Below are 26015 nucleotides of genomic sequence, written 5' to 3' on the forward strand. Positions count from 1 at the left end.
AGTGAGGTTTCTTATTATCTTTCAAGAAATGTAAGAAATTAAGGAAACTGTATTTAAAATTAACTTTGCTAATTAACAATGTCTACAAAGTGTCAACCTCCAATTGTGTTTTCTCCGATGTCCATAACCTATTTTGTTCATTCTAGTAAAAACTCTTTCTACAGGGACATCATTTTATTTTTACTTCAATTTTTATTGTACCTGAGTTTTTGAATGTACTTCACTCCCACCCCCTCTACTTACAACCGTCCACCACACAGAACCAAGGCTGCGTATGCAGTCAAAATCGCCTTAAGGTCATAGTAAGCATTACTGAGTGAGTATAGTACGTTCCAGAAATATGTTCGCGTTTTCCAATGACGAAACAACTTTCAATATTGAATCATATTTTCGCACGAGTACTGTCGTTCCATTTGCCTACGTCGCATCCCGGATTCCCCCACCCGTTTCTGCTCGCCCTTCTGGACTGTCTTAGCTCTTATCTGAAAACATTAATTTCTGTTAGGAATTGGACTTCTAGTAATATTATACAACTGTTTAAAATAACAAATAAAAAAGGCCTCGTTAAGTAATTAACTGTCACGTGATTCCCTCCTTTCTACGACCCTGCGACAAAACCACTTGGATGGATAGTAGATAGCATGTCTGAGTAATTTTATCTTTTCGGATCGGGCAGAAGTGAATATTGAATTTACAGTACGTAAGGTACTCTTTTTATAGAGTAGATACAGAATTATTTCAACATGAGTTACTAGTACGAAGGACGAAACTGGTAATTGGAATTAGGTACAATAGTCTATAGTGCGGTAATATGCACATAAGAACTGAAGCCTGTATCAAAATGAACGGCCACCCTTTTAAAAAAGTGTTTAAATATGCATATTATGATCATTTTTCAACTTAACTTCATTCTCTATATTTTACGCTAATGTGCTATAGACAGTATAATATACACTGCATAATGAATACGTTCGCATGGATAGCTCAATTCGTGAGTAAAAACTCTTATTGTTAATACTACAGTACTGTATTTTGATTAAAGAAAAACCTAATGAAAATGATCGAACTCAAAATCGCGATATTTCCTAGTTTATGTAAATGGATTAGCTACTTTTCTTCCCCCCTATACCTAGTAAAGTGATTTGTTTGTATTTTACTCCAGTCGTGGAAGGGGGTAGCAAAAAGGTGTTTCCGGTTCTCAACCGTTAATCCAAAGATATAGTCAGGTTAATATTAGAAATGTTAGTAAAATAAAATGATGTCCCTGTATAAGAGCATTGATTCAAGGCAGGAATAAGCCATATTCTTCAATTTTAGCAATGTTTTTAATGGAAAATGTTGAAAAGAGAAATAGGCCTACTGAACATTTCTCCCACCTCGTATGGACTTCTTCCTCTTTTCTAATCCATTGTTTGACTTTGCACTAGTAAATTAATTCACATAAACATATTTACTGAACATGGCTTTGTCATCAATGTTTGAATTACCAGAAACGTTTTTAATGGTGTCTATACACTTTTCAACTTCATTCTATTTTGGGGCATTGCTCATCAAGATTATTTTTTGTACTTTCAACAAAACGCACAAATATACGTCCCAACTGAGAACTGTTGGGAGACCGGAACGGAAGATCTGAAAACGGGACGTCTGATTACATTAACTATGAACCTCAGTTCTCTCAAGACATTTGGAATGGTAGGAATGTTGTCATTAACGTACGTCTGATTACATTAACTATGAACCTCAGTTCTCTCAAGACATTTGGAATGGTAGGAATGTTGTCATTAACGTATAAAGAAAATCGTGATCTTGGTGTTTTTTCGTCATATTTTACTGTCGAATTCTAAAAAGATAAGATAAAAAACTACTTTACAATAGGCCCTATTTCTTAATGGCTATGTTATCGTTTTTAATTAGAATGAAGATGTTTAAAGTTTCTTTTCGCTTCTTTCTGTAGGTTCGATAAATAAGTTTACAAAATGAGGTAATCTAAATCGCAAAATCTTGACTTTACTAATATCGCATCTGTTCTCATGTTGCGCCACTGTGCACAAAAATGCAACCCCTGCACATAGGCTGTACAATATCTCAGGGATTATTTAAAATGGGTCCTTAATCTTTTTGCGGTTTTTTGTTTGCAGCGAAGAGGGAATTGTCATTGAATGTGAAAAGTGGTGTTCAGAATGCATGAATGGTCATTCTTAAGGAATATAGAGACTGTAAAATAATATTGAATGAAGTAGAAATGAAAACGGCAATTCAAAATAAAAGTATTTCACTGTGAATTGTTTAGTTTATTCACTTAAATATTATAATCAAATTACCACTGTAGCTGAATGTAGATGCGATTTTGGTAATATGTAGTGCGACTTAGGAGACACATTGCCTAAATCGCACCACTTGCAGACTTATCATACTTTCTTATTTTGAAAATTATCTTTATGCTAAAAAATTATGAAAAACTACTTAAGAAAGGAAAAATATTTAAGTGTCTTACTATGTAAAAACTTTAGCCATAAATTCCATGCTTTGTGAGTTATAAACCTTTATGTTAAAATTGGTGCGACATATACAGAGAGCTGCAAACAAGACTTGACCATGGTAATTTGCTCGTTCACCTCCAGTCACTCTACTCTCTGGCAGATAGCATACTGATACTTTATGTTAATACTGATAAAACTTAAACATTTTGAGACCTCGTAAAACAGATAGTTGCGACGTAATTCCTGCGCTAACCATATTGATGATTTAACTTCGGACTTCGCATCAGTTTTGGTCGTCAAGTTTTTCGTGGGGGTTATTTTTGTATTTTGCCTTTTTCATCGTTTAAAACGGAACCCGTTTCACGCCACTTCTTATACAAATCAAGGAGATATTGCATAGACGTACCCGAAATTTGCGCAAACATTTCACGTATGAAATTTTTTGCTAAGATATCTCCACAATTAATATGCGTTTCTCAGTTGTGTAATTAACCATGGTTATTTTTAAGACTACGACCTCTTGTGGGAACACCAACGAAACTGTCAGCTGTTTGGTAATTTGAATCCAGTTTTGTCTACCCGCAGACTAGCATCACTATGCCTCCTTGTTTATTAATTCCCGGCCGTGAGCGAGCGAGGGAGCCACGGAGCACGTTAACATGTTTTCCGCGTACTAAACAATCTTACTTAATGTTTATATATATTTTTTTGTTTAAATTCTGATTTATTGATTTTATTGTATTTATTCCGGTGGAGTTAAGGTCATCAGGCCTTCTCTTCCATAGCACCAGAAATATGTAGGCCTACAGGTACAAAATTTTAAGACAACAGCGAAAAAAAACTAACTGATAACGTTCAATTACAAAAAACAAGAACGTTTACCATTGAAGAGTGTGATCCCAAAACTCAGTCCATTTGGCCATATTTATGATTTATGAGTATATATGATTATGCTTGAGACCTTTATCATTGTATTTTAAGCTTGTTTTCTTCCAAAAATAATACCAATCCTTGTCTAAATGTTTCTGTAATTGTGCAATGTGTATGTCACTTGAAAACTCGCTCAGTCTATATACCGGTGGATAAAAAAATAGCCTTTTACAAAAATGGACTGAACGAGTTTTGGGATCACACTCTTCAATTACAGTAACACAAAAAATTAAAAATAAAAAACGTTAAAAATATTACATTTGTGTACGATTTAACAAAGCTTAAAGGCTAAATTGGCATTATTAATATAAATAACAAAACAAGAAAGGGAAACTAATAATGCAAAGACAAAATACAATTATGAATGATTAGATAAAGGCTATAATCAACACATCTAGTACCGGTAACTTATTAATGATACATTTAATTAGACAAAAATACGTTTCTAACTTAATTTTGAATTTCGATAGCGTCACTAGGTAGTGAAATTCCAGAGGGAAGTAATGATATTAGTATATAGCCTAGGAGGATAATGACGTTCTGTGTTGAGGGATGGAAAGAAGTGCTTGATTCTTATTTCGTTCTTTTGTGAGAAACTGAAAGCGTGTTGCTATGCAAAGCCTTGGTTTTTCTGAACCGACGCATGCGAGGTACAAATCCGGATTTCAGAGAGATAGTGAATGGTTTCTATAACTGCGAGTTGCGCAGGCACTTCGCATGCTTCGGTTCAGTAAAATCGAGGGTTAAGAAATAACAGAGACATGCAAGAGTTTAATTAGCAGTGCACGATTCTTCGTTTCTTCAGGCGAAACCATGATAGAAGCTCGAGGATAGTGTTACATGATCAAATTTGCGTATATTACAAATGAATCTTATACACATATTAGGAGTACGTTGTAATCTCTAAGCTAGGTTATGGGTTATATTTGTCAGCAAGTAATCAAAATTGTTACATGTAAAAGATTTTTAACCCTCAAGGATGAGTAACAGACAAAATAATTATTGTTCATTTGTCGCCAGACTATAGCTAAGAAATTCATGCTGTTGTATACATTATAATTAAAATCAGATAAATAATGTGAGACCAGAGTAATGCAAACAGTTGTTCTTGAAATTGCTGCGTTTGGTGGCTTTGATGAAGGAGGGGGAGAGTCAGGAGTAGGGCAAAGACAAAGAAAAGGAAGAGAGAAACAAGATGGTGGAAAATTGAAATAGCACAAGAAAAAGAAGAATAAGAGGAAATGGAAGACAAGAAGAAGATAAAAGTCAAAGAAAAGTAAAAGAAGAGGAACTTAAGATAACGGAAAAATATAGAAGAAGAATAAAAAGGACAAAGACAAGAGGAGAATAGGGACAAGAATATGATGGAGAGCAAAGACTAAGATAAGGATGAGATGAGCAAGAAGGTGATGACAAAGTTGATGAAGGGAAAGGGGAAGAAAAGGAGTATGAAGACAAACGAGAGGAGAAGAACATAAATAAAAATCGGGATGGAAAGAAAAGGAGATAGACGACATCAAAGACAGATGAACAGAAAGGTAGAAACAATAAGATAACAAAGAAAATGGGAAAAGGTAGAAGAAGGACAACATATGAAGAATGTGGACACCAAAGACAGATAAACAGAATAATAGAAAGACAATAAGGCAACAAAGGAAACGAATAAAGGTAGAAGAAGAAAAGTAAAACAAGGATACCAAACACAGAGGAAGAGAGAGGAAGAGAAACAGGAATATGGCGAAGAAAACGAAAAAAATGTAGAAGGAGATAGAAAAAGTAGGAGGGGAACGGTGAAGATGGATAACAAGAGAAAGGAGAAGAGAAAAGAAGTATATAAAAACATTGAAGAAGAAAAAGGAGGAATTTTAATTTCGGGTGGTGGCGGAAGCTGTGGGTGGTTGTGATAATTTCAGGCTTTTTTGTGTGGCCTTTTTGGTCATATTGATGCTACTGCTACTGCGAATGATGATTATGATATTATTATGAATAATTACTCGTGAGATAGATATCTCGCATTTGTTTATAAAATAATGCAAACTGTATGCTGTGAACTGTAATATAATGAAATTATTATATAGATATTACACTGCCATTTCACGGGCTAGTAATAGTAATTGCTGAAAATGATTACATTTCAAGTTGCACGGATTAGAATTCAGAAACAAATAATTGAATTACGTAAAGTAGTTCTTAAGTTCAAACTGCTACCTTTAATTTATGAGTCATACTATTAGACATGCAAAATCACAAAGGTTAATGCCACTTCACAAAGTTGAAAGCTGAACTCAACGCTTTCTCGGCTTGCCACTGTTTCTTGGTTTGTAAATGTGTGTTTGAAATAACACACATTGTAGCTTCATTCTCAATTAATACTCATGCCATTTTAATCTGTGTTCTGTAATTATATATTTTTATTTTCTTGTAAGCTTAAATCATTTATTTTATTCTCCATTACGTTGTATTTTGTTTAGTTATTAAAATTTGGTTTTACTGCTACTACTGTATTTGTATTTTTGTGAGTTATGTATGTCTTTGTAATAACCTTTCACTTGTGAAGTGCTCTTTTAACAAATAATTGATATACAATTTATAATTTAATAAAGGAAAGGCTACTTTCATTTCCAGTAACTTTCCAAGTTTTTAAAATTAAAATAATTAAGTGAATTTATAACAAGCGGAATGACTCAAAACAATCGTTCAAATACCTGCCGCATGATCTAATCAGGGCTGGGCACCAAGAGCGGATTCTACTCTTCATGGGGAGCCATATGACTTCTCTTCAACACTTTTCTTCCCCGCCGAATACCGCGCAGCATTGATGTCGTGACGGATGAATATTAAGCGCCCCGTTTAGAGTTTGGATTCGGTCTCTGTGCCCAGCCCTGGTCTAAGTAGTGCCAATCGGTGAAAAGGTGCGTACGCTAAACGCGAGAAAGCGAAAGATCGACCAAGATTTCAAGGTGTAGAAATCCTAGTTATTATTATTATTATTATTATTATTATTATTATTATTATTATTATTATTATTATTATTATTATTACTAGTACTACTGCTATTGTGGCTGAATGGTTAGCTACTAACTTACTTTGTATAAAATGTTTTGTCACATTAGACAATAATAGACAATCTCTTGAATCGTAGGTCACAGTCTTGAATCGTAGGTCACAGGATGATTTCACCAGGATTTATGAGAATTAATTTTCATAACTACAAATATACATTATTTTCAGTTTAACAATCTAACTTAATGATAAGTGTTAAATAATCATCTTTCTTTCTTTCTTTCTTTCTTTCTCTCTCTCTCAGTTTAACCTCTCCCTTCTAGGTGCATTTACACGACCCACGCCACCCGGGCCTTACAGGGCCGCGACCTGTCGGGAGAGGTACTAAGCTATGGATCACATACATATTTTTTTGACCACACAAGGACATGGAGGGCCTCCCCGGATGAGGGATCAGCTCAATGCCAGGGCCACCTCCGATACAACACAAACATTTAAGACATTACACATCATTCACTCACACATATGAAAGAATTAAGGGAAGGATCGCCGTCCATGGCCGGACTTTCAAGAGGTACAATCCCGGCATTTGCCTGGAAATAACTGAGGAAACTGGGATCGAACCCCAGACCTCCCGAATGCGAGGCCAGCCCTCTACCACGCCGCTAGCCCGCTCGGTCTGTTAAATGATCATTTAGTAGAATATCATATAATTAAATAATATGACTCGTAGGCCTACCTGAAAAGACACAGTCTGACAAATCATGAGGATCAGCCTCATCTGCCATGTGGCTTTATAAGAGCGATGTGACCAGAGTCGATGTGCGCCGGCCGTAATGCCTAGGATACCCACTTCATACAGAAAGAAAGCTGCAATAAAAACCACAGATTTTATTATTAAATTGTTAAATACGTATTTTGAAATATTTTGCTGTATACGGGAGTTATGAATAACATTAGTCATTCAGAAACAGTAAGGAATTCAAGGAATAGCCTGAATATTCCTCTCCCTCAAAGGAAATTAATTCCCCATTGGAGATAATTATTTTGAATCAAAGATAACTGTTAATGAGCGTACGCCGAAACCTCCCATTATACTACGCACACAGACCTCCATAGTAAATATACAAATATTATAAAATAAATAATTTCCCGTACTAACTGTAGGTTATGAAAACTTACTTTGAATGCTGTATCAAGAAACAACTGCACGCACTTAGAGTAGCTGAGTTGTCATTCTCTGTGAATGACTACACTGTCACGTGACATGGAAGATGGCTTTGTGCACTCAACGCGCTTCGCCTGCTGACAAGGGAAACTTTTCATTGCCCTCCTTTAGATTTTAACAAATGATAACTTATTTTATTGCTCTGGGAGACCTAAATCAGAATATAAAATCAGAACATGCCGAAGTTATGATTAAAAGGGCTTAAATAATGTTACAGGAATCATGAAACAGTTGTATGTAAATATGTAATGGACATGGAACAGCGTTTGAAGGAGATTGAGTTAGCTCAACAGATAGCTGTTTAGTTGGAGACCCGTGTTCAAATCGAATACACATCTTGTCATTTTTTTTCTTTTAATGTTTATTTTCTTATATAATGTTTTTGTTAATTTGTATTATTTTTTTCATTATTTGTAATCTAATAGCAAAAAAAAAAAAAAAAAACATGTTAGTACTCTAAACTAATAAAATGAAAGTGTTTCTCACTTATTTTCTTGCGAACAAAACAGCTTAACTCTGCACTAGTTTGCAGAAATCACGAGCTATGTTTAACGGATTCATCTAGCCACCAAAAAGTCTTCAATTCCAGATCTAATGCATCTTGCGTAATGTAAACAAGCTGAAAAATCACATAGATGCACAGCAAGAACCTTCTTTTTCGTTCAGCTAGGACCAACTGACGAGGGATCTCTTTATTTCTATCGGTATTAGAAAAGTCCTGCACTCTATATGTTTTTGTTTTAAAATAAAAAAGTAACTGAGAATCGAACCCAGAACTTTTACTTGTAAGGTGAGCCATTGACCGGTTGGGCTATGAATTTTTGCAGTATGTCCATTGGCATATAGCGACTTGTAACTAGGATTTACGCCCTTTAGAAGCAACTTCGGCATATTTTCAAGGCTGTTTCTTATTCTCGTTTTCATGAGCTTCGAAATTAGTTATGTTCCATTAAAATGTGAAAGAGGTGTGATGAAAAGTTTCCCTTGTAAGTGTGCACTGTTTACTGAAAGCTGAAGGGTACTTAATTTTTGTTTCGAAAATCTTTTATTCGTGCCTTATTTCCACAAAATTACAGTTAGTATGGACTATTAATTCTTTGTGTTTGCTACATCTCTACGCAGATAGACAATGTGCGCAGTTTGACGGGAAGTTTCGACATGAACTCGTTAACATTTTCTTTATATGGCCAGTTATTCATTATTCCTTGAATAGAAAATACACTATTATTTGTAAGAACTAGTAATCACCAGACAGCGGATTTTCGGTCCCTACGCAGCTGACAAGACATCACGTCCCGTGGCTTGACGGAGGGAGCGTAGCAATGAATTCAATGACCTCCCTGCAACTGACGTATACCTAACATTCAGTATCGGGACCAAACATAGTCTACGCTATTTGGTAATCACTAACCCATTCACGTAGTAAATTTCTTATGTAAATAGGCCTAATATATCCTACTAGAGGTACGATATTTATATTTTCTATATGGTGACAGTTTTTAGAAACTGTTCTTAATCACTGTATTGAATGTCCAATAGGTGTCATTGAAATCAACATTTCTAAAATTAACAAGATACAAGTTTTCATCTTTTGAATTCTATTTGAACACATTTCTTTAAGAGGTGTATTGAAATGTATTATAATGTTTGGATTTTCATTGATTATATTAGAACTATATACTATTCACATTAACTTTATGTTAATATTATTTCCGTCGAAAAGACAAGTGCTTTTATTAACTATACTATCAGTTCGTCTATATATGACTGAATTTATTCGTAAAATATGCACATCATATATAATCTTTGCGTCAGTAGCATCAATTACATAATTCGAAGCTTTTAAGCCAAAGTTATATACTGTAAGTGTGCTATTTATTTAATGATATTTTTCTTGAATTTCTCTTTATAAAATACATAATACTAAGTATATAATACGGAGGGTTTCCGATTTCTGGAAACAACTTTGAATGACGTCATGTGCGTCAGGAGTCACACGACAGCTGAACTGCGACGAGAGTTGACAGACCAGTAATGAGTGATCTCATAGAGTGCACAGTGTCTCACAGCAGCAATGCCCAAGAAAATCGAGCCTTTTTAGGAGGGGTACATTACGACCCTTTCCTATGCCAAGTACAGTTATATGAAAATCATAGGAGCCTGCAAAAAACGATGTTTCGTTATTTCCAAGAAAGGCATCTTCTGTGTACTTAATAAGACTGACAAAGCTCGGATGGGATTATTTCCAGAGGGGAATAAGCAAGCAAATCCAACCCCCGCCACAAGCCGCATCCCTCCGAGATGATACAAATTAATCCCATCCGAGCTTTACCAATCTTATTAAGTATACAGAAGATTCCTTTCTTGGAACAAAGAAACCACGTTTTTTCAGGCTTCTATTATTTTCACATAACTTACTTGACATCGAAAAGGGTCGTAATGTACCCCTCCCAAAAAGGCTCGATTTTCTTGGGCATTGCTGCTGTGAGACATCATGCACTCTAACTATGAAATCATTCAATATAATTAGTATATTTGACTTCCAATCAAAAAGTTTGTGTAAAACAAGATAAATAATTACGGTATATTAACAAGTTACTATATTATCATAATTATATTATCACTACTGGTCTGTCACCTCTCGCCACAGTTCAGCTGTCGTGTGACTCCTGACGCATATGACATCATTAAAAAATCGTTTCCAGAGATCGGAAACTACCTTCTGTAACAGTATAGATTGTAAGTTCCAAAAAATTTTGGACCTGGTTAATTAGACATTCTTGAAATTCCCAGGTTTTCTCAGAAGCAAACTTGTATTTAAAAGATAGATTGATGGTTGGAAGCGTGTCAGTTGTTAAGAATGACACTCTTTATTGTTGCTTTGTAGGAGTGGGAATTTATGACCACGAAAGTAAAGCTATGTAAGAATACGAACATACCTATTTAATGTGCAGTTATTTCAGTTGTTGAGTATTATTTAGCTATAATTTAAATGTCATTTAATAATAAATTCCTTTCGATCCGAATTTCAAGTTATAAAGTACTCAGGCATATCGTTTACACATCGTGTTGACTTATCTTTGTATTGTTGTTTTGAGAAGTTGTTTGCATTGTGTAACTATTCAAATTATCCAGGTACATACCCCATATTCCTGTGAGTATTTTGGCAGAAGTAAGCATGAGGTAAGCTCCGTAGACTGCGCCAACATGGAGGAGGAAATGCATAATCACGTTGGGCCACACAATTTGCTTCTTGTACTCCCGTTTAGGTTTAATGCCCTCTTTAGTCTCAGTTGAAGTTGCTTTTTCGGCTGCAGCGAAGTCTTCTTCGTATAGAACTCCCGTGGGAGTACTAGTTATATTAGGGGCCATGCCGGAATTTGTGGATTAAACTGAAACAAATTGACACCTAAATAACATTATTTCACAGGACAGTGTTTGGGATAGATTTTTACTGAGTATTCCCATTGTTCCTTATCATTTCGCCACTTCTCAATTAATCGACACCACCACCACCACCATATTGGTGCAACGTACTTATATTTACTCTCAAATAGTACAGTATTGGCGACGTAGACATTGACACTTTGCTTCTGGAGGAGGATACTTGGTTTAAGGCTGGTTCCCAAACTCTAGACTCGTGAACTGTTTTCATAAACCTGTTTTTTATTAAATTAATTTATAAATGATTGCAATTAAAAGGTTTAGTAGGCTACCATTAAAGTCCCTTCAAATGAAGCCACTAAAGCGCTGCCGCTTGTGAATAATGTATTTAAATGGAGGCCTTGAGACACAGCCACAACCATAGAATCAGTCGCGCTGCAGACGCTCTGAATGGTTGGTTTCGCCGCTGGTGGCGGCCACTAAACGTGGCGTTTCTCGTCGCAATACATCGAATTAAATGATAGGTTTCAGACGGGGCCACAGCCAGGCCACTATTTTAGTGGCGCGTTCGTGGCGCTGCTAACGGACGACTGTTGGGTCACCAATTTGCTACACCTACACCGTCACGACGGTATGCAGGCTATGTTACGATAGAATAATATATACTGATAATAATTGTAATAATAAACAATAATAATAATAGTAATAATAATAATAGTAATAAATAATAATATAACCATAGACTAGACAACTAAATAGCTGGACTAGTGCGAATTAGGGATATATTATTTATGTAGTAAAATCAGCTTTATTTCATGTTAAAATAAAATAACTCGTCTAAAATAATGTAAATAAATTAACAAAGAGATAAAAAAATTAGTTGATCTCAGGTTCGAACATGGGTTCAATTACACCATGGCCTTTGACTTTACCATTAAACTACAGACATCTATTGTATAGCCTATTGGTTGAATTACGTGATGTGAATGGTTGCCAAAATGTATCTTCTCAGTCTCTCTGCTTCTTCGTCCATGTTCACTGGAAGACTGAAAAATTCTCTACAAAAAATTAGTGTATTAAGCAACCCACTGACGCGCGTTCGAAGCGCCACTAACTCGCAAATTTCTACCTAGTGTTGAAAATGTAACATTATTTTTTTTGCAGTTGGTTATTGTAAACTGACATAAAGTTATTTTCCTTAAGAAATTTTGTGATTGATTTACTGTTGTTACTGTTTGCAATAGATACAGAAGAAGTTTTTCCACTTAACTTTCGTGAAAAAATTAAACAGACTTGTTTAAACTGAGGATGAGGAAAACCTCGGAAAAAAACCCAACCAGGTAATCAGCCCAAGCAGGGGATATTTTAATTAGCTCATGACACTTACCGACCGCCATTTCTTCACTTTGATCACATTTCCCTCCCCTCGCGTATGTGTTACCTAAGAGGTTACGTCCATTTTGGCCTTTCCCCTTCAAAATTTTTAGAGCTCCTTCAGTGGAGCAACGTAGGCTAACCCGGAGTGAGACAAGTGACCAACAGGCTTGGAGCTCACATGTTCAGATTCTTTCAGCCCCGAACCCTTTGCGAGGACGCGTTTTGCGTACCTTTTAATTTTCTCCTCCCACTTCTCTCTCAATTCAGTTCACTATAGAGGCAGTTGCTTTCCACTGTCTGGAAGCGCTCACATCTCCTTTCCGATGTTAGCCTCTGCTCCCTACCGCTCATCCTTGTAACAGTCCCGATTTCATTTCCGCCATGTTCACCCCGACTTGCTCGACCCTTGTCCCTTCTTCGAACCTCTCTGCTGTCGAAAAATCGCTAGCCAGGCTAGTTGATCCCTCGACAGAAGAGTCACCCGTTTCGTCGCTCCTGATGTCGAAAAGTCGCTTAGCTAGGCTCGTTCTAATCCCTCGACATCTACGGAGCTTGTTCTCTCTGTCGAAAAGTCGCTAAGGAGCTTAGTTGATCCCTCGATTGAGAGAACTAACCTCGAACCCAGTTCCATCTCTCTCATGGTTTCCTTCTCCCCCAGCATACCCTCCGGGAAAACCTATCCTACTCAGGCACTCCCGTTACCCCTTTCTCCCGTACACACAAATTCTACCTCATCGTAGGCCTGACTCTTCACGCATCGGCATCTCAAGACGAATTTGTAAATTATCCATTTCTATCACGGCTTTCCCGTTTCCCCAACCTCAGAACTAGTGAAAAACATTTAATACTTTTCTTGGTATTTTTCAATAAACAAATATTGTTAAAATGGTCTTCCTTTCTTCACTATAACAACACCTCATTCCTCTTTAAGCTTCGGCCCATCTTGTCCCGGTCACTCCCGTTTTCCCTCTCTACCCCTGTAACCATCGCCATCAGCAGAGGGACGTCGACGGAGACCGGCGTACGACAAAATGTTTTTTTTTTTCTAGGAAAGGAAGCACAGAGGAGCAAAATTGTATTAAATCTTTTTGTTTTAAATAACTCGAGCAATAACCTCTTGAAATTAATGACATTACTTACGGTTCACTCTGTATATACTACAGTGTTTGTTGTATATTAAACTGAATATTAATAATTTTCCATTGAACTTGAATTGTCATACGAGCAATTACAATGATATAAGACTTGAATTATGCAGGTATAACACTACACAAAATAATTTTGAATATACGTTTCTGAAGTTGTATAATAGGTTACCGAGGTCAACTAGGAATTTAAATTATGATTTATTCAAATCGTTAATCAAACGAATATTGTATGAACATAGTTTGTATTGTGTAGTTTTAACTTCGCAAATAGGTCCTACTTTTGTATGATCTTGTTTTTTGACGTTGCTATACATATGTACTTGTATTTATGTTAAAGCAATAAAGGAATCTCTCTGTCTGTCTGTTTATGATTTTGAATGGGCAAGAAGACAATTTGAAAAAGAATCGTTTGCTGAGACTATCATGCATGTGCATTATTAAAATAATTCCTATTTAAACAAGATAGGAGATTATATTTATATGGTTGTGTAAAACTATGGCCCACTTACCTCAACCTACTTTACTCTGTACATACTCTATTTATTATTGCAAAATCGAATTTGTAAATGCTAAGGTATGAGTCTAATTTTTTGTGAAAAAAAAGAATAACAATAATAATGCTACATATAATAGTAATAGGCCAAATAATAATAATAATAATAATAATAATAATAATAATAATAATAATAATAATAATAATAATAATAATAATAATACTAATAATAATAATAATAATAATAATAATAATAATGTGATTATGATAATGATAATAATAATAACAATAATATAATAATAATAATAGTAATAACAATAGTAATAATAATAATAATAATAATAATAATAATAATAATAAACCTGCAGATTTTTAGAGCTAGTAGCTCATGTTGTATGTAACAAAAAACTGTAATATCATATTGATGGAAAGTTCATAGTTTTCTCAGAAAAAAAAACGTTTTTTTTTTCCTCCCCAAATGTTTAACACCCTCTTATTCGGTAACTATTCCGAGTTGGATCGTGATTTTTGTCCATATCGATAGAAAATCTAATAAGGGATCATTTATCCCTCTGACGTATTTCAATAACGTGTGAGGTTTTTATATAAATTTAATTTAAGAACCACTAATTTCAAGTCACGGAACGATGCAACCACATCGCATCGTTGTAGCAGAGAGGAAGGCGCGGGGCTAATTAACCGTGCAGTTATTCTCAAAACGTAATATAGGTTTTCTATTCATTTAAATGTACCCTATCGTTCCTTTCAGTCTGCAAGACTATTTCATTTCCACTCTGAATATTGGCCTAAAATAATTTCACTTAAAATACTCAGAAATACTAAAACTGTTTTAAAATGGTATTTTTAATTGCTGTTATTGTTGTTTAGTCAACTGTCCGAAGACATCGTAAGTGACACCAATAAAGCATTACTCGTGAGATAACTAAGCCAGGAGTTAATGGGAAGGGGTGGCCAGTTCCTTTCCTCCTCCATTGCATACATCGCTGACTAGCAACATATTACACTAATCAGACTTCAGATGTATACAAACAATTTCTTTGTACTGTAATAATAAAAAATAAACACTTTTGACTTTACATCAATAATAATTGTGACTGTTGATGTTGCACTTATTAATACGTTTTTGTGTAGATTTGCATGCTCGTATGCCTGCATTTGTTTTCGCATTCACATTCGAGCACCGTTAGCTGTTCATGTTTATCGTCTATTTTTTTCGTCTAGTCTGCGGCATTGAGCTGAACGTTCATTGAGGAGCTTGCATTCCCCTCGTGCCATTCGTCCGAGTCTGAACAGGCCAGATGGTCTGACTGGATCAAGGAAGTCCTGCTTGAATGGGAGGCTTTGTGTATTGTGGTCATCGGCCTTGACCTGTCAGTTTAAGAGGAGAGGGACTAATAATTGAAGTCGCGACGAAGATTAAGACCGCCCTCACCTGGGCCCACGATCTTTGCTCAAGTGAACCGAGTTTTTCACTGACGCTGCTTCATAATTAATAATCACGAAGAGGATTATATTTCTTCTCATATATATATATATATATATATTTTTTTTTTATTTTTTTATTTATTTAAATTTAAATATGCAGAATAAAGAATATAATTACAAAACAAACAAGAGAAATAGAAATAAAATAATACAAGCAATATAAAAAGAAGATACAGTAGTATATATATATATTACGCGTTTCGTAACAATTACTTAGTTCGTTCATCATGTTACCTATGATATTACTGGTTATAATTTATTTTCTCGAATTGTTATTCAAAAGAAGCACATAAATGAACTATTTCCACAGTCTAGTATATACAGTTACAAAGCTTGAGTTGTGAGGGTACTAGGAACAATAGACTGTGCCAGTGCTATTTCGCATTGTCTGTGATGAGGCGATAGTAGCGAGCCTATTGGTTAGCAACTATCTATGGATGCATATTCCCTAAGTATTGAGCTTCGTGACTGTATATACTAGACTGTGCTATTACTATGCACCAACATGAGAAGCCATGGCTTTGTTTTTTTTTTTTCTTGCATATAATATTCATTCTTTATAATTCCAGTAAGCCAGGGGCGGCTTTCGAAGGGGGGCTGCGGAGCTGCAGCACCCCCAGACATTTGTGGCTCGTGTCTCGTTTTATGTTGTGAAATACATTTATTATACAGTCTCTATTTAGCGGCTCGAATTTTTTTTTTTAATTTCGCTTTCATTAACATGCACGCAATAGTTAGTGAAGTCACTTCCTCCCCTGATGCTGCCAGAGCGAAACGAGAGACAAAGACGGATTGGTGAAGCCACTTCCTCCCTGGAGCTGCCAGTCTCGTTTCGGATGCTTTGAGCGTTAGTTTTACCCCTCCCCCTGCTACCCCTCGCCATGAATCCAGACGCTGCAAAATTTGCAGCAGTTTATCAGCAGCGCGCAGTTTTAAACACATTTTCTTTAATGTTGTGAGTATAACAAGTGCAACAATGTTTCATTCTGTACAATATTTACAGTCTATTCAGTTCAGTATCTTAACAATTCAGGAGAAATGTGAAATTAAGTGCCCATCAGTTGAATCTCATAATGGAAAGGGCCGCTAAACAAAATAGCCTACAAAGCTCGCATATTTTTTGATCATTTATCCAGTATCCCTGCAGTCTTCTCTCGATCTCCACACAGTCTGTATTAGATTAATGTGTTTCAAAGACAATTCCATCAGCTGGGGCAACAAGATGGAGTTTTAAAATAAGAACAGTAAATGTTGTTCATGAGAAGAAGGAGCCATCGCTAGAATGTTTCCAAACCATAATGGAATCTGAAACATCTAACAACATCACAATAAAAGAGGCAAGCGCCCTGGTGGGTACCGGTACTCTTGAAGATCCTAAATTCAATTTCTGGCTCAGTTTTTTTTTAATTTATTGATGTATCATGTAGATATATTATACACCAACTACAACATCGCCAGTTAGATATTTCTAAGGTTCAAATTTGCATATAAAAATTAAATTATGGTTTATTTAACGACACTCGCAACTGCAGGGGTTATATCAGCGTCGCCGGTGTTCCGGAATTTTGTCCCGCAGGATTCTTTTATATGCCAGTAAATCTACTGACATGAGCCTATCTAATTTAAACACACTTAAATGCCATCGACCTGGACCGGGATCGAACCCGCAACCGACTATGTACCGAGGCCGATTCTGCATATCAAGCTTTGTTAATGCCATACAGACAATATGGAACAGTGCACAGTTGAGCAGCGAGGTCTGTGAAAATGAAAACCCTAAAAAGCGTCGTAAGGTCGAAGGGATTCAGACAAGGGTTGCGGCAGCCAAGGAAGTGTGTGACCTTATTTTCACACAAGCTAACACCCGATTCCAGTTAATAAATCATCTGATATCATCTTCTCTTCTGTGTCAAGAAAAATTTGAATGCTACAAAAGCTCATTTCCTGAAGATGACCTAAATATATGTGTGAAGCTGTTCGATAAAGACTAACTGAAAACGGAACTCACTGTGTTGTATCAGAGACAAGAATTCAGAAATATTAGTGACGCAGTTAAGCTCTTGCAGGCCTATTTTCAGAAGTTGTAGAACTACTACGCATAGCTATCACTATACCAATGACAACTTCCGAACCAGAACGTTGTTTTTCGTGTTTGAAGAGAGTAAAATCCTGTCTTAGAAATACGATGAGAGAAGAGAGACTGACCGCATTAGCTATGTTTTCCATTGTAAAGACTATGTTAAACGACATATCGGATTTTAATAAGATGATTCAAAAGTTTGCAAACTACAAGACAAGGCGCATGGAACTAATCTTTAAATAAGGTAAGTTGCATGGTTTATTTTTGTATGCAGCCCCCCTGAATTCAATACCCACGAGCCGCCACTGCATCCAGCAGACAATTTACTAATGAAGTCAGATGTCTCACTTATTCGATTGTACAAAAATTTCTTTTATGCGCAATCCAGGGTTAATTGTACGGGATTTCAATAATGATCATCATCACCTATGGCTCGAAAACTCATTTCGGAGTATTGGCCTCCTCTCTTTTGAATGGGTACCTGGAAGACAGAACACTTCTGAGTAAATGGAGGACATAAAGGCCGAGGACATAAAAATTATATATTGCTTTATAATTTCCAAATGTAATACTAAGTCAAAATCAGAGAACCTCATGCTCTATAGCTAAATCAGAGAACCTCATGCTCTATAGCTACAGTGAGAATCAGGTAATATCAGTTCCTAAAAGGCTAATTTGGCCGTCTCTTCAGTGTTGCCAACTAATATCAGATATCACCAAAGAGGGTAAAATCACAATGCCATTTACAATAATAATAATAATAATAATAATAATAATAATAATAATAATAATAATAATAATAATATACTATTAATAATAATGATTTTTACTTATTTACTAGATCTCATCTTTATGTTGGAAGGTGTTTTCTAAATAGTTCAATAATTTGTGAAAGAGTAGGTGTATAATTTCCTCCTGGACTACTCGCACATTATGTTGGAAATAGTAAATTAATATGATCTAATATTAAAATGTATTTTGTATGACAACATGAAATTCATTGCTTTGACTAAACAGTTTACGATTCAAGAGACCTAACCTAAAAATGTATTTGTTTGATCATGTGAAATGATTAGTACAAACTCTGAAAACCGAATGCCACTTTGAAATATATGCTTAAGAATCAAGAATACTTAATTATTCCTAATAATTTTGCTATTCTAGTTATAATTGCTGTCTCCGTGAGCATTTTCTACTGAAGACCCAAGTGCATGTATATGATATATTTATTCACACTTATCTGACTATAATCTTGAATTGTAACCGCAACGCAACAGATAAAATAACTATTGTGTATTAATATAATATTGATATTAAATAATTATTAGTATGTTCGAAATTCACTAGCTCCTAGTAATCGGCTCAGAAATCTAGAACAATTTGAATTTTCAGAATTAGCACTACCGACAATAGCTGTTCCTGCTGCCAACATAATAGTTAGAAAATCACTACCAGTTGTAGTATTTCTCAGTACCGAAATTCGAAACGAAGTTAGCAAAAGAAAATTCAACCTTCAACTAGCATATGTAGTAATGGGGGGAAAATGGTTAGGTTTCACCCTTAAGGTATTAAGTAAGCTGGTCAGGACTATATTCGGCTGCACTATTGAAGTCCACCATATTGTCGAATTGTCGACGTCCACAGAAAATTCAAAATAGTGGCGCTGATTTATTACTGTTCCGTAAATCGTTTTTTGTTATAGTTGTAAATGTGCCACTTAGATTTGGTTTATTTTTGTATATTATTAATTCATAGAAATAAATCTGGTTACTTAAACTCCTAAATGGGTTTCCCAAATTCGAAACCTAGTTGAATCGCTTTCTCGCACCCGAAAACATCAGATTCATCCCATTTTATCACACTCCTTAGGCCCGTTTTAAAGATAAAGTTTACAAATTCGGTACTAAAATCGCGACTCGAAGGACGCAGTCGACGAGTTAAATATAGATTCATTCGCGTATTACTGTTTCGTAAATAAATTTTTTCGAGTTGCAAATGTGCCCCTTACATTTGATTTATTGTTAGTTAGATTACCCAACAAATTTAATTTATACAGATTTTAAAGTATTAACTATTGAAGAAATTTATAAATATAGTTTACTAAATTACTACCACAGAAATCAAATAAAACATAAATCTAATCGACATGAATATCGTACTCGAAGACAAAAGTATACTTTCCCATCAATTGAGCCTAAATGTCATACAAGTGCAGCTCTTAAACATGGTGCTAGTTTCGGTCCAAGACTTTATAATAAAATTACAAACTATTTTCTAAATTTGAAATATTTTAAAATTGAACTTTTTAAAAAAGAAATTTATAAAATTATTCATGATATATAATATTAACAAATGTGTGTATTTTTTACCTTTTATTTCTGTCGACTATATTCATGTTTTTATTGAAAATCACTGGCTTCTGTCTAATTGTCAATTTATATTAAATGTGTTTTTTCTCTTTTTTCGCTTCTTTTTTTTTGCTCTTGTGTGTTATTGATTAGTTTGAATTAAGTTTTAACTATTGTATTTAGTTAACTGTCTTTGTAAATTTTATGTTATATTATTGGCTAACACCGTACACGAGCCTGGCTCATACTGTAGTGGCTAGAAATATTTTTGTTTTATAATTTTAATTTGTATGCCTACTCACTAGCTATCTAATTAAGCAAATTAAATAAATTAAATTAAGTTGCGAAATAACGTAAGATTAAATTTAACTATATCTTAACAATGAAACGCGCTAAATGCAGTGGTCGAATTGGGCCGATATGAGTCGGTATGGCATACCGGAAGTAAAATAAGATGCCAGAAAGCATATTGGCAATAAACATTACTTAATTGACTATTATTTAATGAAGCTGATCACACAGTTAATTACTCTAACAAATAGTGTCGTCATACTCTGTACCTTGTCTTAGAGTAGACATTCCTGCAGGGTTGGCATGATTTTCCCCGATCCAAAAGAAAAAAAAAAAAACAGGAGTTTTTCGGGTAAAGCTCACCTGGAAAAGTCCGTGGGCCTTTGACTGATAGTAAGCTTAAAAAAACACACATAAAAATATTCTAATAAAGCTGCAAGTCGTATAAAATCTTCCTTTCTTAACAATTCCAGTCATTTTTATTATTTCATACTGTGCAAATCAATATTAAGTAGGTGCCTATCCTATAATAGTATACGGAAATAATTTTAATTTATTATTGTAAGCATTTATTAAAAATGCCTAAAATAATTATTATTTGTTTAATATTCAGTTGAATAGTCCACCGAAAACTCTTAGAATATACAAAGCAGTAGCCAATGTAATAATTAAATCTTATTAATTGAATAACAGATATTTTAAACAAGTTTGAAGAAATGAAGAAATGTAACAGATTTTTATTTGACATAAACAAGCAAAGGCAACATTTAATTTGAATATTGACACTGTCACTAACTACAAGTCACCAATCCCACTAGCACGGATTCTTGTCACCGTGATACCGGTGTATGCTGACGAGTTGCTGGGCTTTTGCCACACCCAGTCTGTCTGTACCGCAATTTTGTCCAGACGATTCCAAATGTCGAGAAAAGTCTTCCAATTGAGGCAGAATTGGCCGGGCATGTGTGTAACGGAGAGAAAAACGAGAAAAATCCATTGAACAGTTTGTTTTGTCTCTGTCACCTCCATCTTTTCAGTTTTTTTTTTTTTTTTTTTTTTTTTTTTGCCTACAATTTTCCACCATTTATATGGTAAAATTCGTGAGACTGCATTTTCATGGAATAAGGCAGACGGGTATACATCAGTGTCCTTCATGGTGAATGCCAAAACTCCAGCCAGGAACTCAGGGTATTGCTCAGTTACCCATTCTTATATGTATTTAAAAACTAAAACTAATTTTACATGGATAAATGTAAATAACGGTAATTTTTTCTCAAACCCGAAAAAAAAAACAAAAAACCGAAAAACCCCAGTGGTTTTCGAAAAAATTTCGGGTTTTTTGCCAACCTTTCATTCCTGCAGTAGGGCGTGATGTCTTATACAGAGTGGAAGTGAAATAATCCTGCAGATTGAAAGGGACGATAGGGTACGCTTAAATTAATAGAAACCCTAAAGTTATTACGTTTTGTGATTAAATGCATGGTTAATTAAAAAATTAAGTTAGAAATTTTAGCAGTCTGACAACATCGCCGCTAACACCCCCTCTCTCTTCTCGTAATATAGATGTAAGAGATCAACGAACTCAGGTTTGTCTCCCTAGCTGAAATATCTCCCACCTCCTTCTCTGGCTATGACGTTTCAATCAATCTGCTCCGTTCAGTGGCTTTAAATTAGTGGTTTTTAAATTAAATTTACACAGTAACCTTCCATACTATTGAAATAAATGATTATTTATTCGATTTTCTATCGATATGGACAAAAATTACGATCCTACTCGCAATAGTTACCAAATTGAGGGTGTTAAACATTTGGGGGGAAACATTTTTATGAGAAAACTATGAAATTTCCACGATTATGATTATTACAGTTTTTTGTTACATACAACATGAGCTATTCGCTGTGAAAATCTGCAGGGTTATTTCACTTCCACCTTGTATAGTACGCTATTTAGTTTACGCACGGGATCAATGTCTTATTTAAGAAATCTCCAAAATAGTTGTATCCCAAGACAAGTCTGTGTATACCAGCAGTAATTTATTTCCAATTCGACCACTGCCTAAATGTGGTTATTTAAACCCTAGAGTGAGTTTTCTCAAAGTCGAGATCTAAGTAAATCGCTTTCTCGAAACCGAAAATGGTGGATTCACCCCATTTAACCAAAATCCTTTGGCCGTTTTCAAGATACAATTTTATAGATATACGAGAATTGCTCGTTTAATAGTATAGGATAATGCAATAAATTCGATTCTAAAACAGAATATATTCGCAATACGTTAAATTACTCAGTCGTTGAGAAACATAAAAAAAAACTTAAAATGACACTAAGTCTTTTCATTTACTGTAAGGAAATTATGCACACAATAAATTTACAGTATGTTACCTAACACTAGATAATGGGATAGTTATAAACAACAGTTATTTTTTTTAGTTTTATCTCTAATTCCAGACAACTGCTCCGTTATTTTTATATCCTTGATAATTCTAGTTCTGAAGTGGGGATATGCATATGACAAACTTCATTATCTCCGGTGATAAGAATATTGACAAATGCAACTAGAATATTGGATTGTAACGTGGAAAAACGTATAACTTATGCATATAATTCTTCTCTAAGGAACAAGGCTCTTTTGCGTATCTTAAATCCACTGTAATAGATTCCCACTTTCAATTCCCTTCAAAAGAAGGGATTTTTTTATCGTGTTTAGACATTTAAAGCCCTTGGACCGAACGACAAGCGTAACAAGCCACAGGATCCCCGAGAACGACAAAAAATGTTGGTTAAGGCTAGTCCACAATAAACTGGGAACGAGAACCAGAAGGAGAACGAGAACGGAAAAATTGATCAAGTGCATATAGTTAAATATGAGCGTTCACAATATAATTAACGAAAAGCTTCATGGAAACGGAAACGGGAACGTGAAGTCTGATCAAGTTTTAACTTTGCTGTTCTCGTTTTCGATCACAGCCTACTAGATTCATTCTGTTGTCATCAAAAATTATTTGATCGCCGTACATTCTGTAACAAGGAGGTCGTGACATTATTTCTTCATCCATTGTTTGTAACTAACCCAGAAATTCAGTAGAATCCGTTTTAATATTATGCTACATGTATATATATATATATATATATATATATATATATATATATATATATATATATATATATATATATATATATATATATATATGATCAGAGTACCAAGTGAATTGAATTCTTAAGTAGTCTGTGCCATAAATTTTTGGTTAACCTGTGTTTATGTTGGCTGGCTTGTACACGTGAGAGAACGCCATTGGTCAATAATACAAAATAACATTATAATGCGTAGGCCTAATATTGACGTTGCATATTAATATTGACACGCATATTGATATGCACAGTCGTTTCCGTTTTCGGTTTATTGTGAATTAAAAATCTTTATGTTCACGTTCTTCGTTTCCCGATCTCGTTCTGGTTCTCGTTCCCGGTTTATTGTGGACCAGCCTTTAGCTGGCTGGCTAGCTTTTCGAGGGACGGACCCGGAATGGATCCAAGCACATTGGTCCACTAGGCGCCCTATATGTGAGGAGATTGTTCCAGTCCGAGAGATGCACGGGCGGCATTCGTTAATCTGATGCTGCCTCAGCCCTGACAGAGCCAGGTCCTATTCCTAGACGAGTACGTTATAATCTGGAGCCTCAAGTCCTTTCTATATCAGCAATGGAAACACGTATTGCCACCATGATTTCGCCCCAGCCTATTTTTTTAGCTATTATAGATGAAATGAGGGGAAGATGGAGAATGCTGATTAAATGATAATGCAAATGAGAGTATTCAGAGAAAAATCCCTCTGCAAAGTCTGCTTTTTCCACCACAAATTTCATCACGATTTCACGACCTGGCCAGGGATCTAACCCGGCTCACCTAGATGGAAGACCAGCATGCTAGCGTCGCATCACAGACATGGCTGACTACAGCGTTAGCATATTATGATGTAATGGACGGTATAATTGTATGAGAAATTTCTCAAGCACTTCCTTAAGATTTATTTCCAGTAGCGAGCATTCCACTATTTATCTAAGCGGCAATTATAGAATATTAAATACAAACTTGACTATATTACGTTTGAAAGTTAAAGATGGAAACATATATTAGACAGAATTATAAAATTCAATTTAAGAAATGCATTATCTACACTTCACCGAACTCTTCCAATTAAATACTGACATTTCAAGATGATAAGGGACGATTACTCTTCTTTAGCTGAACATCTAGAACAGTGATTCTCAACTGGGGATAGCGTCCCTCGGGAGTGCCAAAGAGCAGATATAGATGGTCGCGAATAAAACAATACGGTAATATTTTTTTAAATTAATATTGTATGATATTGTTTAATTATTTATATGATTAACAACTTAAAATACATTACAAATTACCCCAGACATATATTCATTAGCAATGCCTTAATGATGGAATGAAGTAACCTTAATCCATGTAGATAGTTGTAATATATTTTTTTAATAAATTAAATTTCACATTAATATCTTCTACATTCTACATTTTACTCCAGGGGGCGCACTAAAGTAATATGAGGAAATGAGAGGCACCATAAAAAAACATTGATCTAAATATCGGCTTTCTTTGCTGGATATCCAATTTAAAATGGCGGCGGGAACAAATGAAACTTCTAGTGGATAAATAAGTTCAAACAGATTCTCTCGAGATACTACAGTAGAATTATTCCCACAAAAACTCCATAATTTCTCCATAATTATAAAATGTCATCTATAAGCTATGAAGAAAGCAATGCAAAACTATTCCCATCGTGTCATATTAGTTATAGCTGAATTCAATGTGATTCCTATGATGAGCAGTATCCCGGGACAAGTAACCTCGACAAAGCCTTGCAGTTAACGCCAATGCTGATTCATCAAGTCATCATAGATGACTCATCCTCTTTGGCATATTTTGACTTACAAACGTAATCAACACAGATAAATACACTGTCGGCCGAAAAGCTACAGCGTAGATCATCTGTCAGACGGACAGTACATCAAAAACGATTTTCTCTGTATCAGGGATTCTGAAAACATTTCCGGTATAAATCTCGAAAAATCATCCTCGTTATGCGTTGGTAAATATCTACAGAGACAAGTATATTTACGAGAGTCTGACTGACAATACTGTCAGTTATTTTAAAAGAAAGGAAAATGTCTAGAATCGAATAATTACACAACACTCCGTCACACATTTAAAGAATCCTTTATTTTGTTTACTTATAAACTTTTCACTGGAGGTCGAATGTATTAATTAACTTATATCAGGGGTGTTCTGACAATAATTTAACAAAGAGCTCGCAAAAAAAAAAGAAAAAAAAAAAGAATGGGATAGCCAGGGGAGAGGTATTGAGCAAGGAAAGAGTGAATCCTGGTTGGAACAAGTTATCTGGTTGGAGTTTTTTCCGGGGTTTTCCCTCAACGAATTGAAGCAAAATTGCTGGGTAACTTTCGGCGTTGGACCTCGGACTCATTTCGCCATCATTAATTCACATATCATTTATACAGTAGTCCGGGTTAAGTTCACGGTACGGCATGTTGTACTTGTACAAGAGTCCGACCGTTCATAATAATAATAATAATAATAATAATAATAATAATAATAATAATAATAATAATAATGTTTTATCATTACAATAGTTTCCAAAGTGCCATTTTGTTCAGCTCAGTGTGGAACGCACTCGAGTATCAGTATAGCAAGGCAATGATTT

The 26015-nt window shown here is 35.1% G+C and overlaps 1 protein-coding gene across 2 annotated transcripts in view; it reads right to left on the minus strand.

Moving 5' to 3' along the window:
• Positions 1-26015, minus strand: part of LOC138706160 (acyl-CoA Delta-9 desaturase-like) — a 42165-nt gene that overhangs the window by 10674 nt on the left and 5476 nt on the right. The window contains exons 2-3 of one of the 2 annotated variants that reach the window (XM_069835151.1): positions 10788-11036; positions 7156-7286 (exon numbers count right to left, since the gene is read on the minus strand). In XM_069835151.1, coding sequence (XP_069691252.1) covers positions 7156-7286; positions 10788-11016 — 360 coding nt within the window. In that variant the 5' untranslated portion in view covers positions 11017-11036. Of the gene's footprint in view, positions 1-7155; positions 7287-10787; positions 11054-26015 lie in introns of both variants that reach the window. The other variant, XM_069835152.1, reaches the window with a different exon arrangement.

Source organism: Periplaneta americana, chromosome 9 (genome assembly GCF_040183065.1).
Source record: "Periplaneta americana isolate PAMFEO1 chromosome 9, P.americana_PAMFEO1_priV1, whole genome shotgun sequence".
NCBI lineage: Eukaryota > Metazoa > Arthropoda > Insecta > Blattodea > Blattidae > Periplaneta > Periplaneta americana.